At 50.7% G+C, this 25,830-nt stretch overlaps 2 protein-coding genes across 14 annotated transcripts in view; one reads left to right on the forward strand and one right to left on the reverse strand.

Moving 5' to 3' along the window:
- Positions 1–6,205, reverse strand: part of CLEC16A (C-type lectin domain containing 16A) — a 229,092-nt gene extending 222,887 nt beyond the window's left edge. For all 13 annotated transcript variants that reach the window (XM_035267032.3, XM_078344753.1, XM_035267035.3 and 10 more), the window contains exon 1: positions 5,970–6,205. In XM_035267032.3, coding sequence (XP_035122923.2) covers positions 5,970–6,049 — 80 coding nt within the window. In that variant the 5' untranslated portion in view covers positions 6,050–6,205. The remainder of the gene's footprint in view (positions 1–5,969) is intronic.
- Positions 6,206–8,860: 2,655 nt separating this feature from the next.
- On the forward strand, positions 8,861–23,018 carry DEXI (Dexi homolog). Its single transcript, XM_002755927.5, has 2 exons — positions 8,861–9,743; positions 22,349–23,018. The coding sequence occupies exon 1, from the start codon at positions 9,307–9,309 to the stop codon at positions 9,592–9,594; it is 288 nt and encodes a 95-aa protein (XP_002755973.1). The 5' UTR covers positions 8,861–9,306; the 3' UTR covers positions 9,595–9,743; positions 22,349–23,018.
- The last annotated feature ends 2,812 nt before the right edge of the window (positions 23,019–25,830 follow it).

Below are 25,830 nucleotides of genomic sequence, written 5' to 3' on the forward strand. Positions count from 1 at the left end.
GCGGCGGGGGGTTAGAAAGTTACCCCCCAATGTATACGCAGCTCCAAACAACAGTGTCTCAGGTGTGGTAGACGAATGGGGACACACAGCCTGTGTCTGTCTGGCCTGTTCAGCACTCTGGCAGAGGCCCTGCAGACATTCCCCAAGGTGTCCCACTCTGTGCCCTGAAAACCACCATCTGGTCAGTGTTCAGCCTTCTGGCCAGCAGGACAAGAAGCTTCACGCAGGGTGGAATCAGGGTGTTCACCGGCAGTGCTTCCCCTGGTGAATCATTCCCCACAGATGTCAAACAGGGCCGGCGAGTGAGACGGGGTCGGGAATGGGCAGGGTATATAGGCAGGGCTTTTAGCCCTAGAGACAGTCATGGCTGTGGTGCAGGCGCTGTGACCAAAACTGGAGAGAATACGCAGTTGTTGGGAAAAGGCTGGCCTTTTCTGAAAACAGAGGTCTTCCTCTGGTTCATCCTGTGACAAATATTTGTGATTATTTACTATCTGTCAGGTCTGGTGCTGGCATCTGACAGCACCCAGCTGAACAAGCCATACAGGCCTTCATGATGCTTATGTTCAAACTGGGAGAAAACAACAAAAAGCTACATTACAAAGGAAGGCAATGTCTGACGGCCAAAGGACCGGAACCCCGGCCAGCTTCCTGAGGGTGTAACTCAAGGTTGGGATGAAACTTTGAGAATGTAGAGGAGGTAACAGCCAACCCTCTCTTTGGCAATGAGAAGTATATAATAATGTGTTAACTGTGTGGGACAGTGTGAACCAGCACAAGAAAAGTCAGAGAAGACAGCAAAAAAAAAAATTTTTTTTTTTTTGAGACGGAGTCTTGCTCTGTCACCCCAGCCAGAGTGCAATGGTGCGGCTGACTGCAATCTCTACCTCCCAGGTTCAAGTGATTCTCCTGCCTCAGCCTCTGGAGTAGCTGGGATCAGAGGCCAGCTAATTTTTGTATTTTTAGTAGACATGGGGTTTTGCCACGTTGTCCAGGCTGGTCTCGAACTCCTGACCTTAGGTGATCCACCTGCCTCGGCCTCCCATAGTGCTGGGATTACAAGTGTGTGCCACCACGCCCAGCCGACAGCAAAACTTGTTGGCTGAAGTCACCAGGGTAACTTTTAGGGAAGAACTGGCATTTCTGGGATAGAGCTAGGCATTTGAATGGGCAGGAAGAATAGAGCAGGGGAGCTCAAGTGGACGTGCCAGTTGTGTGTGTGAGTGGTGGTCTCCCGTGACCACCAATGAGAGACACACCTGGATGACAACAGCTGCTACCGTAATTCACCAGAGGACGGCAGCAGCCCCTTATGTGAACACCCACCTCCAGTCTGGCCCTCTTCCAATCCATTCTGCCAGCTTTGGCTAGACCACAGCCTTCCTGTGGTTAAAAACCTTCATGGCTCCCTACTGTTCTCACACGTAGTCTGAATTCCTTAACAGGATTTACAAGGCCCCTGGGGACCTGGCCTCTGGAGACTCCCAAGCATGGCTCTGCGCTAGGGTCCTCACCTCCCCCTCGCCCCATGAACACTCCCCTGCTGAACCACCTGAGTTCTGCCAATGTGGCCTGCTTCCCTTGTCCCGCTAGGCTCTCTGAAATGCTTTTCCTCTGCCTGAGACATCCATCCTTCCACCTGATCCCCTGCTGCCTGCTAACAACTACTCACCCTGTAGGTAGGTCTCTATTTAAACAGTGTCTGCCTACCAAGGACATTCCTGACTCACTGTGCTCCCCAACTAGACAGTTGGAATGGAGTCTGGAGCACCCTGAAGGCCTGGAGCAACTTAGCCTTGACATAGTGGGTGCCTAGGATCCATTATACATGACATGGTGAAGATGGAATTTTGAGAAAATCAACATGGCAATACTGTACCCCAAGCTCTAACACGGTCTGTGCTACCTCGGCCAAAACTTAAACACACCTAGAGTAGGTGAGTGTCTGTCTACCTGCCATGTATCTATTCCCCGCCTTCTTTGGGAAATAACCTCTAATTCTCCCATGGGAACCACCCCTTTCTTTCATTCTCTGTCTACTAGCTTGAGTGGAGCTCATCCCACCCTTGCTCCAGGGAAGGCAATATCAGTGAGGACTGGCCAATCAGAGCCCCACACACCTTGGGCCATAGTGACAGCTCAGGGGTGGCATGAGACCTCATTGGTCCAGGGATACTCAATTCTGGACTTCTGCTGGTAATATTAAGAAAAGAAGCTCTCTTTTTCCCCAGGAGTGCTAAGCTGATATGCTGTAAGCCTGCAGCCTCCCTGAGAACCACACCAACAGGAATAAGGTAGGGCTGAGAGATGGAAAGAGGCTGATTTCTGACGGCTCCAAACACCTGGATTCTGCCACGGTTTGGCCAGGACAGATCATTCAGTGACAGGAGCTATTCAATCCATTTGGAGCTTAAGGCAACTCTAGCTGGCTTTCTGTCACTTGTCACCAAAAATCTTGACCCCATACAAAGGGGACCAGAATGAAGGCCACAACACAAAAACAACCAAGTTCTACTAACTGTAGATGCGCAGTCCCTGGTAAATATGATATTTCAGTAGGAATCAAATGATGCCATCACTCAGGCTTCTGCTTGGTGGTAGACATTTGTCAGTCAATGTCATAGTGTTGCCACTAGTCTGGGCAATAAAGCACCCATGGTGTGTAGCAAATAACCTCTCGACGACTTCAGTCTGCCTGAGCTACATCACTAAAAATGGTAGACAGAGACCACAAGTATGAAGTTTTCTATCATTCAGCAAACGTAAAACCCTAACAGAAAAATTCCTTTCCAGTTTGCAAGCTGGGAGTGTTACAAAGAATATGGTAGTTAAAATGGGTTTCCAGCTCTCTATGCTATCTTCTCAATCTTTCTGTTAATCTCAAGCTGTTGCAAAAAAGTAAAGTCTATTAAAAAAAAGAAGTTTCCAGATGTCTTGTGTGGTTAAAAAAAAAAAAAAATCAAATTCTTTTAACTATCTTAAACTTTTTCTCTCCACCCATACTGCCCTAAGTCAAGGCAAGAGTGTATTAGGAACTGTCGCTTGTCACTGGTAGGTTGACCAGTTTACACCAGTTTGCCCAGGACTTTCCCAGCTTTACCACTGAAGGTCTCATGTCCCAGGAAACCCCTTAGCCCAGGCAAACCAGGACAGTTGGTCACCTGAAGTGTCACATAAATTCCATGCCCCTTCCTACTTCTATCCTGTTTCCCACAACTACCAGCCCCCACCTGGACACGCCACAAAACCCCCAGGGTCCAGGTCATAGTGCTCCGCCTCCCGTACCCGCTGCCCTCCATGGAGGCTTCTGCTCATTCTTGGAGACTTTGCACTGGGGTCTCCTCCTGAAAGCTCCCAAAAAAGGGTTCCCACAGAACCCTGGATCCATGGCAATGCCAGCACTTGTCACAGTGTAAAGTCACTGGCTCTACAGCTGTCTCCCCCACCAGCCTGCAAACTCCCTCAGGGAATGAGTCGTTCTGTACCCAAGACCCAAGATGTTTACTAACAGAGCCAATTGCAGAGTGGCACAAGCCCCAGGGTGGGCACGGGTTGTTTATGGCCCTATTTCCAAGTAACTGGGGGATCTTCTTACCACCCCCCGCACCAATACACAAATCAGAGGTTCTTGCAGCTGTAAAACGGACTAAGGTGATCTGCCCGATTCAGGGCGGGCAACTCAGGTTTCCAAAGAAGCATCCAGCAGACATGTGGTCTAAACAATGAACCCAGGCAGTTCCCAGGATATGGCAAAGGAACCAGAGACCGTTTACCATTCCTTGCTGGCTGGCTGGCAAAGATGCCCAATTGGCAATGAGACTCAATGGAGCCAAAAGTGTCCTCAAACAGACTTATTGAGAAGTTCTATTCAGAAAGACAGTATAATGAGCACAAGCTCTGGAGTCAAATCCTGGCTCTGCTATTCTTCAGCTGCTGTCACACTGGGGCCAGTCACTGAAGCCCCTTGAACCTTAGTTTCCACTTCTGTAAAATGGAAACAACAGATTTGTGAGGACTAACGGAAATAACACACAGGAAGTCCTTAGCCAGTATCTGGTACAGAATAAAGCATTTGATAAATTGATAAATTCAGGTAATTTAAAAGGGCTAGAGTCAGGCAGAGCCTGCAGGTACGTGGACTCTGGCAGAAGGCCCAGCCTCCTCTGGATAACTCCCCTCCCTTCCTAAGCCACTCTGCCCACTCGATAAATTCCTGAAATCCTTCAACCACTCCCTTTCCCGCCCAGCTGCCCTCCCATTTGAGATTCCTGCCTCCCTACCCACCCCATCCTGGTCCCAGGCCTCTTTCCTCCCCTTGTCTTCTCTTACCAGCTCCAAAAGTGCCCCTCACCACACAGTGAACCCTCCTGCTCCCCAATCTTCAAGACTCACAAATGCTTACTAAATGCTGCTCCATGCTAGAAAGGTCACAGCTGAGAATTGTGGCCCTGCCACTCCCCCTACCCCACTCCCGGGGACACATGAGAAGTCCTATCTAATTCCCTCCCACCAGTCCTTTCCACAGGCCCTGTCTCCCTTCCACAGTTTTCCACCAAATCCCTAACCCTATTCTTCTTCCTCCCCATTAGTAGTCTCAGGATCTCCCTCTGGAAACCTGCCTATTTCTGGACACTGAAGGTTTGTCCACTCCCCTCTTCAGCATCCCCACCATTTTCCTCCCTAAAGTCTTTTCCTTCACTGAGAGCTCCATTTTTCATCATCCTCCACACCTGCCCCCAAATCCTGAGCCTTGGCCTGCATGCTCTTCACCTGTCCCCAGTTCAATCATTCATTTTTTCACTCTTTAAGGAAGCAGTGCTAGATGCTGGGAATACAACTGTGAATAAAACAAGCAGTCTCTGTTCTCCTGGAAGTGCCAGTTTATTAGGAGACAGAAAAGAAGTAAATATAAACAGAATGCTTGCAGAGAGTGGAGAAGCACTCAATGAAAGCAAGAGAAAGAAAGATGTGATGGATAGGAATTGGGATGGGGCAGCATGTTAGGGAGGGTGCTCTGGGAAGCCTTGTGGAGCTGATAATAAACAAAGCTATCACTATTGGCCACCTACTATGTAACTACTGGGTCAGTCACTTTCTATTTCCATTACAATGTTCACGATTCCCATTTGCAGATGGGGATCTAGAGGCTCAGAGAGGTGAAGTAATTTGCCCAAGGTCACACAGCCAGTGGTGGTGTCAGGATTTGAACACAGGTGTGGCTGCAAAGCCAGACTTAATTTCTGTGCACTCCTGCCTCCCAAGACCCTGTTTGCCACTTGTCCTCTCCCAGAGCTATAGGGTCATTTCCATCTCAGAGGTATCTATTTTTCATCATCCTCCCCACTCGCCCCAAAATCCTGGGTCTCAGCTTGCATGCCCCCAGCTTAGACTCCCCTCGGAAAATAATCTGGTTTTTTTCCTTAATAATTAATGCCGTTTATCGAGCTTATACATGTTCTGAGCTTAACGTTCATTCTCTTACCCAACCAACCCTCAACACAATGGCAGGAAGCAGGTGCTGTCACTCTACTTACTTTACAAGTGGGGAACCTGAGGCCTACGTTCACACAGCTAAATTCGTACCCAGAACCGCCCGACTCCAGGACCCAGGCATTTGACCCCTAAGCTGTCCACTTTAAGAAGTACCCCGCCAGCAAACTTGGTGGACACTGTCAAGAACAAAGTCTGCGTCCATAAACTGAAATCGCATCCTCTCGCTTTACAGGTGGGGATATTGAGACTCTGAGAAACTAAGCAACTCGTCCAAGGTCACACAGCCAGGAACGACGGGGTCGGGGTTCGAATCCCGGCACCCTGACTCCTGAGCCCTCGCTCTTAATTCTCACACGGGCTTCGCCGGGCGCCCCTCTCCGCCGCTCTCACGCCTCCTAGATACCCGACCCGGAGCTCGGCGCCCCCGTCCCCCTGTCCAGCCCCGCGGCTTCCAGCTACGCCCCCGACACACTCACTTGAGGTGGTCCAAGGAGTGGATGTTGCGGGAAGACTTGCCATGGCCCCCGCCCACCCAGCTCCGCGAGCGTCCAAACATGTCGGCGTCCCGACCCGTCTCTCGTCTCACGGCGTCATGCCCAACCGGCCGAGCGGCCCAGGGCCAGCGGCGGCAGCACAGGCGGAGGAGGCGGCGGCGGCGGAGGTGATAGAGGAACCGCCGGCCACCTTCCTCCCCGGCCCACAGCCCCGCACTGACATTCAGCCGGAACCGGCCGTTCGACCGCCGCGCTTTACGGCCGCCGCCGCGTGGGGCGCTGGGAAATGCAGTTCACCCGCGAGGCCTTAGACGACGGGACTCCGCGAACGGACTACAAGGCCCGGCGTGCGTCACGCAACCGCGGGCCTGCAGCCATCCAGAAGAGGCGGAGCGAGAGGAGGAGATACCACAGAATCGTCCGGAGGGGTGGGAATGGGAAGCTTTGTGGGCAGTCCCGAAGAGGGAATCGGCAATGATGGGTCAAGGAAAGTCTCCACAGGAGTAACAATTATTAGCTTTATAATAAGAATAGTATTGTATGATGTATATTATGCAAAGCCACTGTCCTAAGGGCTTTACATATTAAGGTATTTAATTTTACAACCAGCCTATGAGTAGGGTACTATTATCAAACCTATTTTATCATTATGGAAACGGAGTCACAGAGAGGTTGACTTATTCAAGGTCATGCAGTTAAAAAGTGGCAAAACCAGGGTTCACATCCACGCACGCACCCTTATTTTTTTTTTTTCTTTTTGAGACAGTTTCGCTGTTGTTACCCAGACTGGAGTGCAATGGCACGATCTCGGCTCACCGCAGCCTCCGCCTCCTGGGTTCAAGCAATTCTTCTGCCTCAGCCTCCCGAGTAGCTGGGACTACAGGCGCGCGCCACCATGCCCAGCTAATTTTTGTATTTTTAGTAGAGACGGGGTTTCACCTTGTTGACCAGGATGGTCTCGATCTCTTGATCTTGTGCTCCACCCGCCTCGGCCTCCCAAAGTGCTGGGATTATAGGCGTGAGCCACCGCGCCCGGCCCTTATTTTCATTTCCTTTATAAACCAAAACTGCACTAAACTGTAACAACCTTATTTGTCCTGACAGCCTTTTTCTTTTTCCACTTCAATTAAGAGTGTGTGTGTGTTGGAAAAGCCTGGAAGCAACAATGTACCAGACTGAACATCTTGTACCATCTTGTACTTTCAGAGGATTCCTCTGGTCTTCACCCAGAATCCATGCTATTTCCCAAACTACCACGTTAAAATGAAAAACAAAACACCCAACTTTCTACATGAGCCAGAATATATCTAATTTCTCCCCTCGATTAGAAGTATTAAGTTCAGTGTGGGCAAGATGTCTCAGGTTTACCATTCGTTCATTCAGTCAGTCACTTCTGTATAGCAAAGTTATTTAAGGTCTACTGTGTTCCATTAACTCTGCTTAACAAAGAATTGGGTCAGAATGTTTTCTCCAGTGCCTAGCACAGGTTTGGCACGTAGTAGGTGTTTAACAAATATTGGTAGAGTGCATGAATGAGTGAAGGTTTGTTTCACCTTCAGCAGCTGGAGAAATGGATAACCATGGAGGGTTAATGGTTTGCCCTGTTATTCACATAGAGGGGGCAAGACAGTCATGCAGCAAAAAAGAACATGTTCTGGCCTCCAAAGAAAGCCACCCAGGCTCAGAAATGGAGGATCCCTGGACTCGTATTTTTCATCTGCAAAAAGTATGCACATGCCGGGCGCGGTGGCTCATGCCTGTAATCCCAGCACTTTGGGAGGCCGAGGCGGGTGAATCACGAGGTCAAGAGATCGAGACCATCCTGGTCAACAAGGTGAAACCCCGTCTCTACTAAAAATACAAAAAATAGCTGGGCATGGTGGCGCGTGCCTGTAATCCCAGCTACTCGGGAGGCTGAGGCAGGAGAATTGCCTGAACCCAGGAGGCGGAGGTTGCGGTGAGTCGAGATCGCGCCATTGCACTGGGTAACAAGAGCGAAACTCCGTCTCAAAAAAAAAAAAAAATGTATGCACATACATATAATACATACAGACTGCCTTGTCTGCCTCCAATTAAGCAATGCATGTAAAATACTCGGCTCAGTGTAGCCCGAGATTGAAAGGTTTCTTGAACTGCTTTGGAAGGCTCTATGGACGAGATCATGTTTTCCTGAAAGACGTGCAATGGTTACCCAAGAGCAGGCGAACCAGTGGGTAGGAGAGACTCATTTTTCTGTGTACTTCACGGTTGTTTGAATGTTTAGCCATACGTATGATCGCTTTTAAACATGATTTACAAAGTAAAAAGAAACGAAAGCAACCTTGTGGTTGAAGATCTGAACCGCCTCGGAATCTCTTTATTGAGGTGTTCGTTAACTCCAGGATGCAGGTTCCCTGGTGGGCAGGCCTTCCAGCAACCAGAGTTAGTAGAAGCGAAGGGGACATCGGTTTATCTCCACCATGAAAACTGGCGCTTTGGGGATGTCCAAGATTTTCCGGGCAACCGTCCGTCGCCCCTCCCCGACCCGCCTCCTTTTAAAGGAGAGATGGAGTCCTATAGAGGCATGCAGCAAGGTGGATAGGAAGTCCGCGGTTTCCTTCGGCTTTTGCGGCTGTAGCGTTCTGTCTAGGTTTGAAATGTGTTCAGTCTCTTTTCCCTCCCCCTATTCGATACGCAGAGCGAATCCGATTTGAGATCCGAACGCCGACCCGAATCAAGAAAGCAACTCCGAGGCCAGCGTCCCGAGGGGCGGAGCGAAAGGGTACCCGCCCTCTGGCGGCAGAGACCAATCAGCGCGGGCGTTGAGCCGGCCAATGAGAGCGGGCAGAGGGAGGTCTGCCAATGAGCGCTGGGCCGCTCGGGAGGCGGAGCTCGGAGCGCGGCCAGGAGGGCGACGCGGCTGCTGCAGCCATGGGCTCTGGGCCTGCGGGGGAGCGGAGGGGGCGCGAGGACCGGCCGGACCTCGCGGGAGAGACGGCTGCTGGGACCCGCCCTAGACGCTGAACCGCGGTGGGGTCCCCGCCTCCCCACCAGGGAGGCACCACGAGGGAGCCGGGCAGCCGCCGGCCACTTCAGGGGGTCCGCCTCGCCGCCCGGGCGGTCGAGAGGGCCTTGGGGGCACATCTGGGGGTGCGGTGACCCGCCTGGCGCGTTTCGGGGGTCGGGGCGCGTTTGGTAGGGGGCACCTGGAGCCCGACGCCGCCTCTGTCGAGCCCCCGGGCACCCCTGGATGGCTGCGCTGTGCCCTCGCCGGCCGCCCGGGCGCCGCAGCGGCTGAGCTCGCCGGGATCGCCTGGCCGCCGCCCTCGCCACCCGCTGCATGCTCGGCGCCCGGGTCGCGGCCCACCTGGACGCACTGGGCCCCCTGGTCCCCTACGTGCCGCCGCCGCTGCTGCCCTCTATGTTCTACGTGGGCCTGTTCTTCGTCAATGTGCTAATACTGTACTACGCCTTTCTCATGGAATACATCGTCCTCAACGTGGGCCTCGTCTTCCTGCCCGAGGACATGGACCAGGCGCTCGTGGACCTCGGCGTGCTTTCAGACCCCGGCTCGGGCCTCTACGATGCTGACTCGGAGCTCGACGTCTTTGATGGGTACTTGGAGTAGGGTCTCGACTGCCATTCCCCTCTTCCCTCCACGATCCGCAACCCACTCCCTGGACCAGCCGCCCAGATCATGCCGCCTCTGCTGGTTGGGGGCACCATCTGGACGGGGATGGGACCCCAGGAGGAGGCCCTCCCCTGCCTCCGAGACCTGTAAGTGCCCTCTCTGAACTGGATGAGGGCGGGTTGGGGCAATGGCAAGGGAGAGGGAGGCATCCCCAGGCCGGATACACACCCCCCCTCCCAGGCTTCTGCTCTGTCCATCTCTTCCAAGTCTCACTGGATGCCAGGAATGGCCCGACCCCTCTTAAGCCCTTTGTTGGGGCTGGAAAGCTTCCCCTAGCAAAGGGGACAGCTGGTGAAAAGCAAGGGGACCCTGAGACTAAGTCACATTTGGGGTAGTCCTGTTACTTACCCCCCAAAGCTAATGGAAAAAGCCCTCTCACCCAAATCCATTTGAGGCAGAGCTGTCAGCTCCTCCCCCCTTCCTCATCCTGGCTTGATGATGACCTTGGCTTTTGGAGGATTCTCAGTCGTCCTAGAAGGATAAAGATTTAGGGGTGTCAGAAGACATAGGTAGCCAGGCACGAATCCCCTTTGTTCTGTGGCCCTTGGGGGACTGGGTGGGGATTAAATGCAGGGGCTCCAGGCCAAGGCTGTGAGAGGAGAAATCTCAGGCAAAGAACCCTGTACTTCCTTTTGGCCTTGGGTTTGCTGCTATTTTGGAGTCAGGTTTCAGGGTGCCCCAGCTCATCCGTTCTGCAGCTCAGAACTGCAGGGGCTGCCAGTTTTGTAGGCTACCTACACAGAACAGGCAGGCAGGGAGCTGGTGCTAGGGTTCACTTTGCAGGGTTTGCAGGCACTCACGGGGCTCTTCAGTCCTCGGGAGAAGGGACCACAGGGTCATTGTACTGAGATAGTCAAGTCCTATCTTTGGGGCTGCAACGATGCAGCTTTACATCCAGCATCCAGCCCACTGTGTATGTGAGAGATAGGGAAATGAGGGTCCAGGGAGGAGGAAGACTTTGTCATCGTCACCCAGCAAGAAAGAGAGGCAGCTGGACTCAATTCATTAAAACACATGAGCCAGACAAGCTGTCAGGCAGCTGCCAGGTCTGGTGAGAGTCACAGGGCAGGCAGGAACTCCTTGGCTCAGCCCCTGAAGCTGGACAGCACTGGAGTGTCACTGGGCACAGGGCCTAAGTGGCAATGAAGAGGGGATGCTGAGATGGTGGGCAAGGGCTCCTTTAGGAAAAGAGACACTAATGCCACTGACCCGAGTCCACCCTTCTCCTGCATTGCCTGGGTTTGCCAAGACGACCATAGGCAGAGGGTGTCTTAGTTCAGTCTGTTATAACAGAACACCATAGGCTGGGGGATTTAAACATTTATTTCTTACTGTTCTTCTAAAGGCACTAATCCCATCCATGGAGGCTTTCCCTTCATGACCTAATCACCTCCCGAAGGCCTCACCCCTGCAGTACCATCACATTGGGATCAGGGTTTCCACATATGAAGTTTGAGGGGATACCAACATTCAGTCTGTTGCAGATGGTGATACAGGGTGGGGCAGGGCCTACTGGCAGCATAGCTGGGGGCAGAGGGCTCTGCTAAGGGGACCACAGTGAGATTTCTTTGAGGAAAGCTTCAGTTGAGCTCAGTAAGATCTTAGCAAGAGCCAAGTGCCACGGGGAGCGTGTGCCAGCTGCTCTGCACACCTCCCCTGCCTGCCTGCCTGCCATCCATCCGTTCTTTTATGCCTGCCATCCATCCGTTCTTTTATGGAACAAATGCTTGTTTGTTCAGTACTGTGCCTGATGAGTGAACCCAGTGAGCAAGACAGACCCAGCCTTGGCCCTTTGGCGTTTGGTGAGGAAGGCTAGTAGGAACCCAAACAAGAGAATCTGATTTTTTCAGAGCTGTGAAGGCATGCAAGAAAGACATGAGCCTGCCTGTTGTGTTCACTGGCGTGTCCTCGGCACTCAGAACTGTGCCTGGCATCTAGTCGATCCTCTCTGCAGGTGTAGCCGTGCAGTGACGCAGAAGTGAAACAGTAGAATAGAGATGATGGGCTGCTTTAGCAGGGGTCAGAGAAAGCTCTAAGGAGATGATGCTTTTGAGCTGAGCCTTAATTTGATAGAAGGCCCTGGAGAAAAGCACTCCAGGCTGAGGGAACCACTAGTGCCAAGACCTTCAGGTGAGAGAGAGTTGGTTTTTCCAGCAACCAAAAGGAGGCCCACATGGCTGGAGAGGTCAGTGAGGTGGACGGGGGCCATATCATGAAGGACCTGGAAGGCCACAGCCAAGAGCAGTGGAAAGCCATTGGAAGGTTCTAGATGGGAGCTGACACAGTCCCATTCCCCATTTTGCAAAGATGACTTTGGCAATTGTGGACAGAATGAGGTGAGGGGGAAGAGGGGAAGCAGGGACACCACCTCTGAGGCTGTTAGTTGTCCAGGCAAGAGGTGACAGAGACTTGGATGAGGTGAGTTTAGTGAAGATGGAGAAACATGACCAGACTGAGAACAACTCTCAGAAGTAGCACTTATGGAATCCATTCAGAATCTGTCCCAAGCATTGATTATATCGCACTCCTGGTTCTAGCCCTTTGCATATGCACTCATTCATTCAACAGACTTTGCCCCTGCCTGCTCTTCTGCCAGGCCGTGTGCTAAGGCCCTGCTATCCCAAGATAAATCCCTGTCTCCAAGCCAAGCACTTGACTTTGAAGCAGTATAACTTGAAGAACGTCTTATTTTATCTCTTTACCACATCAACAGAAACACTTCCCCTTCCAAATGAAAACATTGGCATATTCTGAACTAAAAACTGAATCCCAAATGCTTCGACATATTTTGCAGCAAACGCTGTTTAAGCAGAAACACCAGGAAGTATCTCTCAGGGACATCCTTGGAAAACTCTCGGGGTGTCAGGGCCTGACCCTGAGAAGCGGGGTGTCCTGGAGAAGTGGTGGAAGCCATGCATAGCCTTCCCTCTTCCCCACCCTCAAATCCAAGCTGAGGAGGCCTGGTCCCCCAAGTGCCAAGAAAGCTCAGAACCCCCAGGTATGAAAGGGGTGGTTAGCAGGAGGGAGGCCGGCAGGAAAGATCTTAAGATGATCTGACCGAGCCTCCTCTCCAGGTCCCTTTCCATAATCAGAGGAATGCCGGTAGTCAGTCCTGCTCTTTCTCAGTTGTTCTCTGATCACATGTGTTCCCCACACACCAATCCAGGAAATGGTGACCAAGGGCGTGGGGCATGTCAGGCAGTAGGACCCAGGATGAATCTCAAGATGAACAGGTGCACCCACTTTTGCTCCCTCTTTTTTTCTCTCTCTTACGTGTGGACCTACATAATTCAGTTCCTCAAACACTTGCTGAGCACCTACTTGAGGAGGCAGTATTAGGGTCATGGTTAAGAACCAGGGCCCTGGGTTCACATCCCAGGGTAGCTGTGACCTCGGGCATGCTGCTTACCCTCCCTGTACTTGAGTTTCATCTTCTAGAAAATGGAAATAATGAAAATCTACCTGATTGTGAGGATTTAGTGAGACATACATAAAGCACTTAGACCTCCTTGAATATAGTAAGAGATGTCTGAATATTAGCCACTCGTATTCATAGTCAGATGGAATAAAGAACGTGTTACACCCATGCCCTTCCGAATGTACAAACCTGCACCTATACTCGTGCATGAATATTTATATCCCATGAGCAAAAGAGGATAGGCTCCCTGCATGCCAGGGAGGTCCAGGTCTAGCCTGGCTCAGGGAGACTTCCCACTCTGCCTTCCCAGCCCCAGGACCCTCAGGAGACCTTTCTTGCTGTCGTGTGACCCCCAGGGCACCAGAACCCTGGAGAGCTGGCTCTGTGGTTTTCCTAGAGTGTTAATTGTTGCCCAGGAGCAGGGAATGGGGAATCAGGAGCTCCCTCCTTCCTGGGAGAAAGGGCTGCAGTGGCTGAGCTGGGAGCCAGGGAGAGTCCTCACGTCCCAGTCCCAGTAGTTCTGGCGCAGAGGCAGCTCGGCTGGATTATTTGTCCCGGTTCCTAATGAAAGTGAAAGCCTCCGGTTCCTGTCAGCCCTCTCTTGGCACACAGCGAGCTGAAAATGCAGAGACTGGAGGACATTGCTGTCAGAGTCGGCTTGTCCTGACGCAGCTCAGATTTGGAGCTGAGGGTTATCAGACTCATCCGTCTGTCTTATTCCAGGATTTCCTAGGCTTCAGTTATCTCCAAACTGGGAGCCACAGCTGCTCCTTCCTAACCTGGTTCCTCTTTGCTGATCTGTGGCCTGTGCTATCAGCAGAATCCCTGGGCTGGACATGTAGTTGCCCAGCTCAGAAACCCAAACCTGGGCCAGGGATGGTGGCTCACTCCTGTAATTCCAGCACTTTGGGTGGCCGAGGCAGGCGGATCACAAGGTTAGGAGATTGAGACCATCCTGGCCAGCGTGGTGAAACCCCATCTCTACTGAAAATACAAAAATCAGCCGGGCATGGTGGCACACATCTGTAATCCCAGCTACTCGGGAGGCTGAGGCAGGAGAATTGCTTGAACCCGGGAGGTGGAGGTTGCAGTGAGCCGAGATCACACCACTGCACTCCAGCCTGGCAACAGAGTGAGCCTCTGTCTCAAAAAAAAAAAAAAAAAAAAAAGAAAAAAGAAACTCAAACCTTCTCCAGGGACACAGTCAGACTTGAGTTATGGGAGATCGCACAAGCAGGGGTCTGGCACATGCAGGAAACCAGGGGGCTGTGGCTGTCATGCAAGCAAGAGACAGACAACAGTGACACAGGGAGGCAGGTCACCCCAGGCCTGGCCACCCCTCCAGCTCTGCTCCTGACATGAGGCTCACCCAGCAGGTCCTTGGCCACAGGGTACATTGGTGCCAGTGTCTTCAGACAGGAGAAAACCCCAGTATGTGTCTCAAGTCTCAAGACAGTGAAATGTCAGGGGCCCTACTCTCAGCCCTGAGTTATACAAACTAGAGATTTCAGCCAAGAAACAGGCAGGGTCTACCCTGCTTACAGCCCTTATGTCTGTTTTGCTGAACTAAGAAAGTGAGGGCTCCTCTCAATTTGGATATTCATATTTCTGGTTTATCTGATAGTTTTCCTCCCAGAACTGCTTCTTTTTTTTGAGGCAGAGTTTCAATCTGTCGCCCAGGCTGGAGTGCAGTGACACAATCTCAGGTCATTGCAACCGCTGCCTCCGCCTCCCAGGTTCAAGCAATTCTCCTGCCTCAGCTTCCGGAGTAGCTGGGATTATAGGCGCTTGCTACCATGCCCTGCTAATTTTTGTATTTTTAGTAGAGATGGGGTTTCATTGTGTTGGCCAGGCTGGTCTCAAACTCCTGACCTCAAGTGATCCGCCCACCTTGGCCTCCCAGAGTGCTGGGATTACATGTGTGAGCCACCGCGCCCAGCCCTCCTCCCAGAACTTCTGAAAGCATAGTCTGCTTTTGGGAAACCTAAGATCACAATAAACGTGGCAGATATCTTTATCCCTGTCTCACAAATAAACAGAGGCACAGAATGGGGAAGTGGAGGCCAAAGGTAACAAAGCCACGTAAGACTGCCAGCCCAGTTCCCTGACCACAGCACCAAGGTTTGGGGGGCGCCTCCAGCGAGGGCTCCCATCCCTGACCTTCGAACACTAGCTCGTAGTTTCTGCCAGGCCTGTATCATACACACTCTTGCTCCTTTTTCCTGAATTTTAAAAAACAAAAAAACTCCGTTATGAAATAATTTCACACTTACAGAAAAGTTGCAAGAGCACAAAGAATGCCACCCAAATTCACCAATTGCAGCGGTTAGCACTGTGGTCATCATGCACACGTGTTCTCTTTCCCTCTGTACAGGCACGCCTGTGTATGTGCACACATGTGTATGTGCAGTTTTCAGAAGCATTTGAAAATGAGCTCATGCTCCTTTACTCCTAAATAATTTAGTGTTTATTTCCTTAGAACAAGGACAAATTTGCATAACCACAGTAGGACAGTCAAAATCAGCAAATCTTGATGGTTATACTCTCGAGATTAGATTCCAAGGGGGCATTCTTGGTAGGAATATTGCAGAAGTGAGTGTGTGTCCCCGGTAGATCTTACTGAGAGGCGCATACCGCCTGTTCCCTTTCCAGCAATGTTAACTTTGATCACTTGGTAAAGGTGGTGTCTGCCAGGTCTTTTCACGGTAAGGTTACTATTATTCTGTTCATAATTTGCAGTTTAAGATTAAATGCACTAGTTTTAGTGCTTCACATAAAACTACTTTTTTATGTGAATTTATTTTAAAAAGAGAAAACCATCATCACTTGGCATGGATAAAAACATTAACTGCCAAAGTCATTAACTTTCGGCCAGATACCAAAGCCAGCTAAAGACACAGGGCCTTGGCCTGCTCCGTCTTTGTTAAAAAGAGATTAACAGTCGTCAGGTGATAAACATAAGATACACTAGCACCAAACTGAACTTTCTCCTGTAAGTAATCATAAGGATTGACCAAGAACGGAAAAGCGAACTGCTTGCTCACTGTGTGTGATTCCTTGCTACTTAGGGTCACCTCCATTACCCCCTAAAATTGTTGCTTACATGCTTTGCATTTGGACACACTTTGATTTAAATCCCAGGCCGGGTGTGGTGGCTCATGCTTGTAATCCCAGCACTTTGGGAGGCCAAGGCGGGTGGATTACCAGAGGTCAGCAGTTCAAGACCAACCTGGCCAACATGGTGAAACCCCGTCTCTAAAAAATAAAAGTAAAAAAAAAAAGAAAAGATTTAAATCCCACCAACACCTCGGACTTCATCTCCCTAAGCCTCGGTTTCCTGTAAAACAGGGATAATAGTGGGACCTCCCTAAGGGCTTGTGCAAATTAGATTGGGATAGTGAATGATGTATAGTCAGTGCTTCCTTAATGAGTGATATGGTCAGTGTCAATGGTGTGTCAGACCTGGAAGGTGCTCTACCCCAGGAAGCCTTCCCCCTTTCCTTGGGTGCCCTTGCTCCTGAGGACTGGTTACCAAGGAGGGTGTGTCTGTTTTGGCAGCCTTTGAAGCAGCCCAAGGGCGGTGATAATTGGTACCCAGTGAGTCCCCAGATGATGCTGGTGCTCTCACAGCTGCCATTCCAGGCCCCAGCTTGGAGTGGCTGGGAACTCCCTCCAGGTTAAGGCTTCATTCCTGGGAGTCCCTCCTAGCAAGGGGCTTGGCTGGGTGGTTAAAAATAACTGCCTCTCCCACATCTCCATCGCTTCCCCCAAGCTCACCCTGTGAAGCCACCAAGGCAGGGTTCCATTAGACAAGGAGGGAAACAGGCTTGCGGAAGGTCAATGACTCACCCCAGATACCATCTATGAGGTAGCAGTGCTGGACTCCTGGCCACACTGTCATGGTGCTTCCCCGAGAGAGGTGCTCTGCTGGAGGTGTCCCCGGGAGGCAGTGAATATACAGCAGCAGATCAGATCGGCTTTCAGGGCTTCTGACACCCCTTTGAGCACCTACAACTTTGCCCTTTTTTTTTTTTTGAGACAGAGTCTTGCTCTTGTTGCCCAGGCTGGAGTGCAATGGCACGATCTTGGCTCACTGCAACCTTCGCCTTCCTGGTTCAAGCGATTCTCCTGCCTCAGCCTCCTGAATAGCTGGGATTACAGGCACCCACCACCATCCCCAGCAAATTTGTGTTTTTCATAGAGACGGGGTTGGCCAGGCTGCTCTCAAACTCCTGACCTTGTGATCCGCCTGCCTTGGCCTCTCGCAGTGCTGGGATTACAAGCCTGAGCCACCGTGCCTGGCCTACTTTGCGCTTTTAACTGGCACCAGGCTCAGCTGTGCAGGCCAAGGGTATCAAGCTAGAATTTATGGTTTCATTTTCATTGTGTTTTCAGCATAGCCTGTGTATGATAAATTCTACTGTTTTGGGTGTTATATGGTGACATAAATGATCTTTTTTAAAAACTGGAGTTTAAAAAGTACATTGATTTAAAATACTAAGTGAATGATAGTCCAGGTGGTTCTTGGATGTGGCAGGATTGGAGGAAGGGACTAGGCAAGTGCTGCCTTTTCAGAGGCCTCATGGAGTCTTGGGTGTGACCAGCTGGAGGCACGTCATGGACCAGGCATCTTCACGAAGCCTGCTGCTGATCAGCTTTGGCAGCCCACATGCAAATCAGAAGCCAGGTTTGAGAAAGTGGTCTTCATTTCTCTGTGACATTGGCTTTCCTCAGGGACATGGACCTGTGCAAAGACAGGCAGCTTCTCTTTGCTGTCTGTCTCCTTCCAGTCACCAGGAGACCACCAGACTCCAGCCATGCCTTCATCCTGAGATGAGATAAAAACCCTCCTGCCACATAGCCTGTCACCAGGGTGGAGGATCAGAATGGCTGGGTGAGCAGGGGAGGGCGACATCTGTCTTTAGCCACTTTAATTGATTGTTTGGTACATGGAGAGAGGAATGAGCAATGGGTTTCTAGAGGGCAAGGTCTTTGGAGGAGGAAAAGCACTGTGACTTTCAGAAGGCCCACAGCCTTGAGAAGGTTCCCTGCCAGTATTGGTTCCTGGGGAACAGGTGGGGCTAAGGAGGAAAGGAACCACTGTGTACTGACACCTCATGTGTGCTGGGCATTGCCAGGTACTCCACAGACACAAACAGCTCAATGCAGTGGGCACTTTCCCCTTTTCCAGATGAGGAAACCGGACCAGAGAGAGTGGCTGAGGTCACACAGCCAGGAAGGGGCAGAAACACAATCAGCACAGGCAGGCTAAATCCAGACTTCATGCCATCTGCCCTGAGGAGCAGGACAGCTGGCAGCTGAACTCCAGGAAAGAATCCCCATCTATTACTTTCAGAGCCTTGCCCACTAGTGCCTGTAAAATGTTGGGGCCACTTTCTCACTTAAGCCACATCCTGAACCAGGCAGCTTCTCTACAGAGATATTGAGCTGAGATATTGCTTCAGAAAGTAGATCTGGTACCCGACTGTCATTCAGACTACAGAAACCAGCCAGCCAGCCATGTCCTCTGTCCAGCTCTGGGGAATGGCCTGGAATGAAAGGCTACAGTTTCAGAAAGGGGGAAAAAATCTAGTGGCTGATAACTTGTGTGCTGTGCTCTAATGATGTCAGAAGGTTGGAGAACCCACTGCCCTGGGTTCTATAAGCTGCAGCTCTGGGGTGTTTTTCAGCCTGGGGCTCTTGATGACTTAGAGCAAGCTTGTCCAACCCACAGTGCAGCCTCCAGGCTGCATACAGCTCAGGGCAGCTTTGACCGTGGCCCAACACAGATTTATAAACTTACTTAAAACGATGAGATTTTAGCCTGGGCAACATGATGAAACCCCATCTCTACTAAAAATACATAAATTAGCCGGGCACGGTGGTGTGCGCTTGTAGTCCCAGCTACTCAGGAAGCTGAGGCACGAGAATTGCTTGGGCCTAGAACTACAGTGAGCCAAGATCACGCCACTGCACTCCAGGCTGGGTGACAAAGCAAGTCCCTGTCTCAAAAAAAAGAAGTTACAAGGTTTTGTTTTTGTTTGTTTGTGTGTGTCTGTGTGTGTTTTTCTTTTTAGCTTATCGGCTAGCTATCATTAGTGTATTTTACATGTGGCCCAAGAGAGTTGTTCCATTGTGGCCCAGGGAAGCCAAAAGATTGGATAATCCTGCCTTAGAGAAAAGGGATGGGCCAGGTGCAGTGACTCATACCTATAAACCCAGCACTTTGGGAGGCCGAGGCTCGTGGATCACGAGGCCAGGAGATTGAGATCATCCTGGCTAACATGGTGAAACCCTGTCTCTACTGAAAATACGAAAAGTTAGCTGGGCGTGGTAGTGTATGCCTGTAGTCCCAGCTGCTTAGGAGGCTGAGGCCAGAGAATCACTCCAACCCCAAACCCTGGCGGTGGAGCTTGCAGTGAGCCAAGATCGCACCACTGTACTCCAGCCTGGGCAACAGAGCCAGACTCTAACTCAAAAAAAGAGAGAGAAAAGCGATGAACCGAGGTGCTGAGAGGAGTTTCAGCTTTGGGGTCAGGCCACAAGGGTTCAAATCCTGGCTCTGCCATGTATGAGCTGTGTAGCCTTGCACAACTTGCTTAACCTCTCGGAGCTCCATGTGAAATGCAAGGATGAGGGTCTTACTTGGCCCTACCTCCTAAAGTTTTTTTTGAGGAATAAGTGAGCTAAGACATGAGTTAGAGTAGTACCAGCTGAACAGGAAGTAGTAAATGCTTCATAAATGTCAGGTGTTGTCATGATTTTCATTTAGAATTTGCCAAGGCTGCTATTGCAAGACACAGGAGCAAAATAGTTGACATCTAATAGCTAAAGTGGATGACAGATGAAAATTGACCTGTGTCCCAAGACATCCTCCAGCCCTAGATACAGAAACCTGGGGTCACATCCCTGTACTCAACTCACTGTGACTTTAGGCAGAGGTCACCACCCTCTCTGGGCCCATTCAGTCTCTGCTATGGATCAAAGTCCTGAGACCTCACACGATATTGTCAGCAGCTTTTGCCATATCTGCCTGTTACCTGAACTATTAAGAGTTTTCTTTAAATTGACTCCTTTTAGAGTGAAGTATTTTGAAAAGATAAACTTTTTTTTTTTTTTTTGAGACAGTCTCACTCTGTTGCCCAGGCTAGAGTGCAATGGCACAATCTCTACTCACTGCAACCTCTGCCTCCCTCAGCTCAAGTGATTCTCCTGCCTCAGCCTCCCGAGTAGCTGGGAATACAGGCACCCCCCCCACCACGCCCTGCTAATTTTGTTTTTTTTTTTCAGTAGAGATGGGGTTTCGCCATGTTGGCCAGGCTGGTCTCGAACTCCTGACCTCAAGTGATCCGCCTGCCTCAGCCTCCCAGATTGCTGGGATTACAGGTGTGAGCCACTTTGAAAAGAGAAACTATATTACTACCAGAAATGGAAACCTGACATCACTTGGTATAAATAGAAGGTGACCCTACAGATAAACACAGTGAAAACAGACCAGTGTTAGTCAATGCCACTGCAGCCAGACTAGTACCTGGCTGGGACTCACGGGAATGCTGTTTGTGATCACAGGATTGGGAGAGGAGTGAGGTCCTTACCGAATGAGTCTATCTTTTCTCCTTTTTTTTTTTTTTGAGACAGGGTCTGTGTCATCCAGGCTGGGTGCAGGGGCACAGTCATAGTTCACTGCAGCCTTAAACTGCTGGGCTCAAGTGATCCTCCCACCTCAGCCTTCCAAGTAGCTGAGACTACAGGAGTGCACTACCATGCCTAGCTAATTTTTAATTTTTTTGTAAGAGACAGAGTCTCGCTGTGTTGCCCAGTCTGGTCTCAAACTCCTCGCCTCAAGCGATCCACCCACCTCCAAAGTGCTGGGATTGTAAGCATGAACCGCTCTATCTGGCTGGTTCCATGTTTGTGAACATCCCATCCACACAAGTCTGAGATGGGCTCAAGGGTGACTGCAGTCCTTGGCGATCTCTGCAATGAGCATCTGTGCAGCTGAATCTGAATAAAAGATTCTGCTCTGGGTTCCTGGCCAGCAGGTTGAGGCCTGGTTGAAGGCAGCTATGGGGAGACATTAGCTCTGCCTGCACTTCCGGTCTGGGGGCCAAGTGGGCTCTGGAGTCAGAGAAGGGCCTCAGCAAAGAAGGGCAGGTCGACCTGCCCAGAAGAGTGAGTGGAGGGAATGGGGCGAGGCACCCACAGCCTCTGTTAAGGGCTCAGGAAGTGGTAGCTGTTCTCATTGGCACTGTTCCCATCGTTATTACCAAGCCACTGCCAGCAGTGCCTCTCATAGCAGTGCATCTTTAGGCAGGTCACTTGGCTTCTCTGAACTTCAGTTTCTTATCCTATAAAATGATAAGAACCTCAGTTTATTATCATATAAGATTCATGGGTCTCAATGGAAACAGTTCTGCCCCCTGTGGTCGACCTTGGAAATAGGGTAGGAGGGCATTTTTAGTTGTTAGAGTGGCAAGGGCTGCTACTGGCATTTACTTCCCTGGGGCCAGGAACGCTGCTAAATATTCAGTGCTCAGAACAGCCACCCCATGTCCAGGAATTGTCCTACCCCAAATGTCATTAGCAATACATGTCACACGTGTGACATACAAGTTGTGCGAGATGTTATAGTGAAGTTTGCAGAAGGGATAGTGTGAGCTGGCTAAGATGAGGCTCCGAATAGGAGCCGGGCTGGAGGGGCTGCAGAGCAGCTGGGCATGGGCACCCAGCTGGGAACACAGAGAAGGCAGTGACAAAGGGCTACCTGCCAGGGGGCCAGGCCTGGGAGATGATGCTATGTCCTGGGAGGAAGAGCCAAGTGGAGCTGCTGAGTAGCTTGGCTGTGGCCAGTGCCTTCCTGTAGGTTGCAAAACATTTTGAGCAAGGTTGGAGGTGCTGCCAAGCCCTGCCCACTACCCAGCGCTGGCTCAGCTGGCCCAGAGCTGCAAATCGGCCCTCAGACCCTGTGTGTCTCCTGAGCCGGCTGCTCTAGCATCCCCCTTCCTCTCCCTTGTGAAATTGCACTGGTTCTCCAGCCCAGAGTCTCTGAGAAATTAGGGAAATTTATTACAAAGAGTTTTAATAAAAATTGCAGAAAGACATTTCCAGGCTGAGTCTGAGGCTCCCAGTGGTTCCCCAAATGTGAGGGATGGAGGAAGACTTCCTGCCCCACTGCAAGCCTCCTGAGCCTGGTGGATTGGTCCCTGTCCCCAGCCAACCTGGTGACAGGGTGGGGCCTCCATGCTAGTAACCCCCTTTTTTTCTTCCTGTTAGGCCTTCTGCCCTCAAAAGCTTCGTGCCAACAGAGAGGTTCCTTTTCAGACCCAGGAGGGTGGAACGAAGATTGGGACTGAGTGCTGAGATTGGGAAGGCCTCTGTTCCCACAGAAGGGGGAAGGCAAGGGGTGTCCCAAGACCTCATCTGCCTGCAGCATCACACCGACAGCCTGGCCTTGGCTTCTGATTATTTGCAACTGTGATGGATGTTTACAGGAACCCAGCCAGAGTTTGCCTCCCTGCACTTCACCCTGGAGCGTACCTGCTTCCCCCACTTCACCTTCTGAGAGGACGCTTCAAACTGTGGACACACGAAAAAGTGACTCCCAGCTCCATTTGATGTGAGTTGAGCCTTCAGGCCAGCTGGGTTTAGCCCAAGGCTGGTCTTAGATGCAGAGACTGTTTCAGGGAGTGACTCAGAAGAAAAAGAAGCCGAGGAAGCTGTCGGGGTGCTGAGGGTGGGATTCTCGATTCTTCATTTCAGGTTACTCGTTCTTCAGCAAGTTGGCAAAACAAGTTCCTCATGCTGGGGAGCGCCACGTGACTCCCCTGGCTGGAAATGCTTTTCTGAAAGCATGAGTGGTGCCTACTTGATTCTGATAAACCTGTTTAAGCAATATTTAGGAGGCTGACTTCTTTGGATTAAACAAAAATGTATGCAACTCCAACCCCTGGGGTCCTGCCTTTTTTTTTTTTTTTTTTTTTTTTTTTTTAACTTTGAGATTCGGGAAAGGAGTTTTAGGCAGAACCTTGTGATTGACAAACAGCAGAAGATCAGGGCCTCCCAAGTTGGAGATCCTGCAGGGTTCGGAGAGGCTGCCCCAGCTGGGCTGACGTGAGTCCCAGGCTGGCTCTCTGACCTGCTCCACAAGCCAGGGACAGTATTTGGGGTGTGGTGGGAAAAGCCTAAAGGCCAAGCTGGAAACAGGGCCTGAACCCCGTAGAAGTGGGAGTAGGTATCCCCTGTGCCAGGCACATGGTAGACCTTCATTAAAGATAGCAGGGAAGGGCTTGGCATGGTGACTCACACCCGTAATCCCAGCACTTTGGGAGGCTGAGGTAGGCAGATCACTTGAGGTCAAGAGTTTGAGACCAGCCTGGCCAATATGGCAAAAACACATCTCTATTAAAAATACAAAAAATTAGCCAGGTGTGGTGGGGCACACCTGTACTCCCAGCTACTTGGGAGGCTGAGGCAAGAGAAGTGCTTGAACCGGGGAGGCAGAGGTTGCAGTGAGCCAAGATCACACCACTGCACTCCAGCCTGGGTGACAGAGCAAGACTCTGTCTCACCAAAAAAAAAAAAAGGAAGGACTAAATGAATGAGTGGAATTGGGTCAGCTTGCAGTTCTGTGGAATACTAGCAGTAATTCTCTCCAGTTTGCAGAGTACTTGATTTTCAAAGCACCTTCACATACACACCAAGTGAAGCAGGGTACCAATGATTAACCCCATTCTACAGGTGAGGAGACTGAGGTGTGGGGGAGTACAGGTACCCCGGAACTCTGGGGGAAGACAATTACAGCACCACTTGCCCTCATGTGATTCTAAATAAAGAAGCGAACTGGGCATGGTGGCTCACCCTTGTAATCCCACACTCTGGAAGGCCGAGGTGGGTGGAACACCTGAAATCAGGAGTTCGAGACCAGCCTGGCTAACATGGTGAAACCCCATTTCTACTAAAAATACAAAATTAGCTGAGCGTGGTGGCAGGCACCAGTAATCCCAGCTGCTCGGGAGGCTAAGGCAGGAGAGTAGCTTGAACACGGGAGGCAGAGGTTGCGGTGAGTGGAAATTGCGCCATTGCACTCCGGCTTGTGTGACAGAGCGAGATTCCATCTCAAAAAATAAAGAAAAGAGAAAAGCTACAAAATCCAAAAAGAAGACATTTGAGAGGCCCAAGGAAAAAGGTGAGCGTGAAGAGGGAGGCATGCATGGAGAGAGAGGCCTAAGAGGAAAAGTGAGCCTTTGGAAGGTATGCAGACTTAAAAGCCACTGACATGGATGTCACCATCACGCCCTGATTCCTCTGAGCAGTGCTTCACCACCTGAAATACGGGGCTCAGGGGCACTTCCGGCACACCGTGCCTGTGCCTGCAGAGAGGTCCTCCTAAGAAGTCAGAAGTCTATTCCTGTATAGGAATGTGACAAGTATCACTTACATCTGTGACATGGGGACAGTAATTTATCCACATCTTATGACAACTTTGTGTTAACTACAAAAAGGTGCCCCTCTGGGTTAAAAGGCTCCACACCAGGACTCCCAGCTCGGCAAGCAGAACCCAGACTGTTTTGCAGCCCCCATGTTCCCCCTCATCCAGGTGCCTTTGTGCAGTGTCCAGACTGGCCAACCTCCCCTGGCAGCCCTGTCCAAAGAGATTTTTTAGTTTGCTAAAATATAAGACTCCCCAGGGCAGGAACATCTTATTCACAGCTGTACTCAGTACATATTTGTAGAATTAATAAAGCAAAGTTAGGTGAGGATTATTTGTTCATTCTGTGTATACTGAGCACCTATTATACACAGATGCCTTGCTGGGTGCAGAGGGCACAGCAATGTACAAAGCAAGCTGTTTCTCACCCTCCTGGAGCTCATGTCCCAGCACAAGAGCAGACAATACCTAAATAAGTGAAAAAGACAAATTAGCGATGGGTCAGAGAGTAGGATAAGTCCTGGAGGATGAGAAGTCAGCCATACAGAGAGCTGGGAGGAACATTCCAGGCAGAGGCAAGAACGAAACACAGATGTGTGTAATAATGACAGCCAACATGTTACTGAGCTCTAGTTCTCAACGTTTTAGCTCGCCACACCTTCACATAATCCCATAAAGAAGGTACTGTGATTATGCCCATTTTACAAATGAGGAGACTGAGGCACAGAGAACCAGCTTGCAAAATTGAGTGGTAAGCTAAGCATTGAGCCCAGGCAACCTCGTTCTAGAGTCTCTGCTGCTTGCCCCTAGATTGTCATCCCTCTTGAGCAGGAGTTTAGGACGGTGCGTGCCATGCAGTCATCACAATCGCTAATGCTTACTGTTTCCAATTTCCCTTGTACTGTGGTAAGTGCTATCAGCTCATTAAATAAACAGTAGCAGCTGGGCGCAGAGGCTCACACCTGTAATCCCAACACTTTGGGAGGCCAAGATGGGTGGATCACCTGAGGTCAGGAGTTTGAGACCAGCCTGGCCAACATGGCAAAACTCCATCTCTACTAATAATACAAAAATAAGCCAGGTGCGGTGGTTCCCACCTGTAATCTCAGCTACTCGGGAGGCTGAGATGTGAGAATCACCTGAACCCAGGAGACAGAGGTTGCAGTGAGCCGAGATCATGCCACTGTACTCCGGCCTGGGCAACAAGAGTGAAACTCCATCATAATAAAATAAAATAGTAAACAGTAGCTATCACACACGAATAATTACTATGAATAACTGCAGACTCTGACCTCATTTGATCATCTCCACACAGACCAAAGGGAGT

The sequence above is a fragment of the Callithrix jacchus genome, chromosome 12, assembly GCF_049354715.1.
Source record: "Callithrix jacchus isolate 240 chromosome 12, calJac240_pri, whole genome shotgun sequence".
Taxonomy (NCBI): Eukaryota; Metazoa; Chordata; class Mammalia; order Primates; family Cebidae; genus Callithrix; species Callithrix jacchus.

Bases quoted from the DNA above. Each gene is read 5' to 3' on its own strand.
- DEXI (XM_002755927.5), top strand. From the start codon at position 9,307: ATGCTCGGCGCCCGGGTCGCGGCCCACCTGGACGCACTGGGCCCCCTG.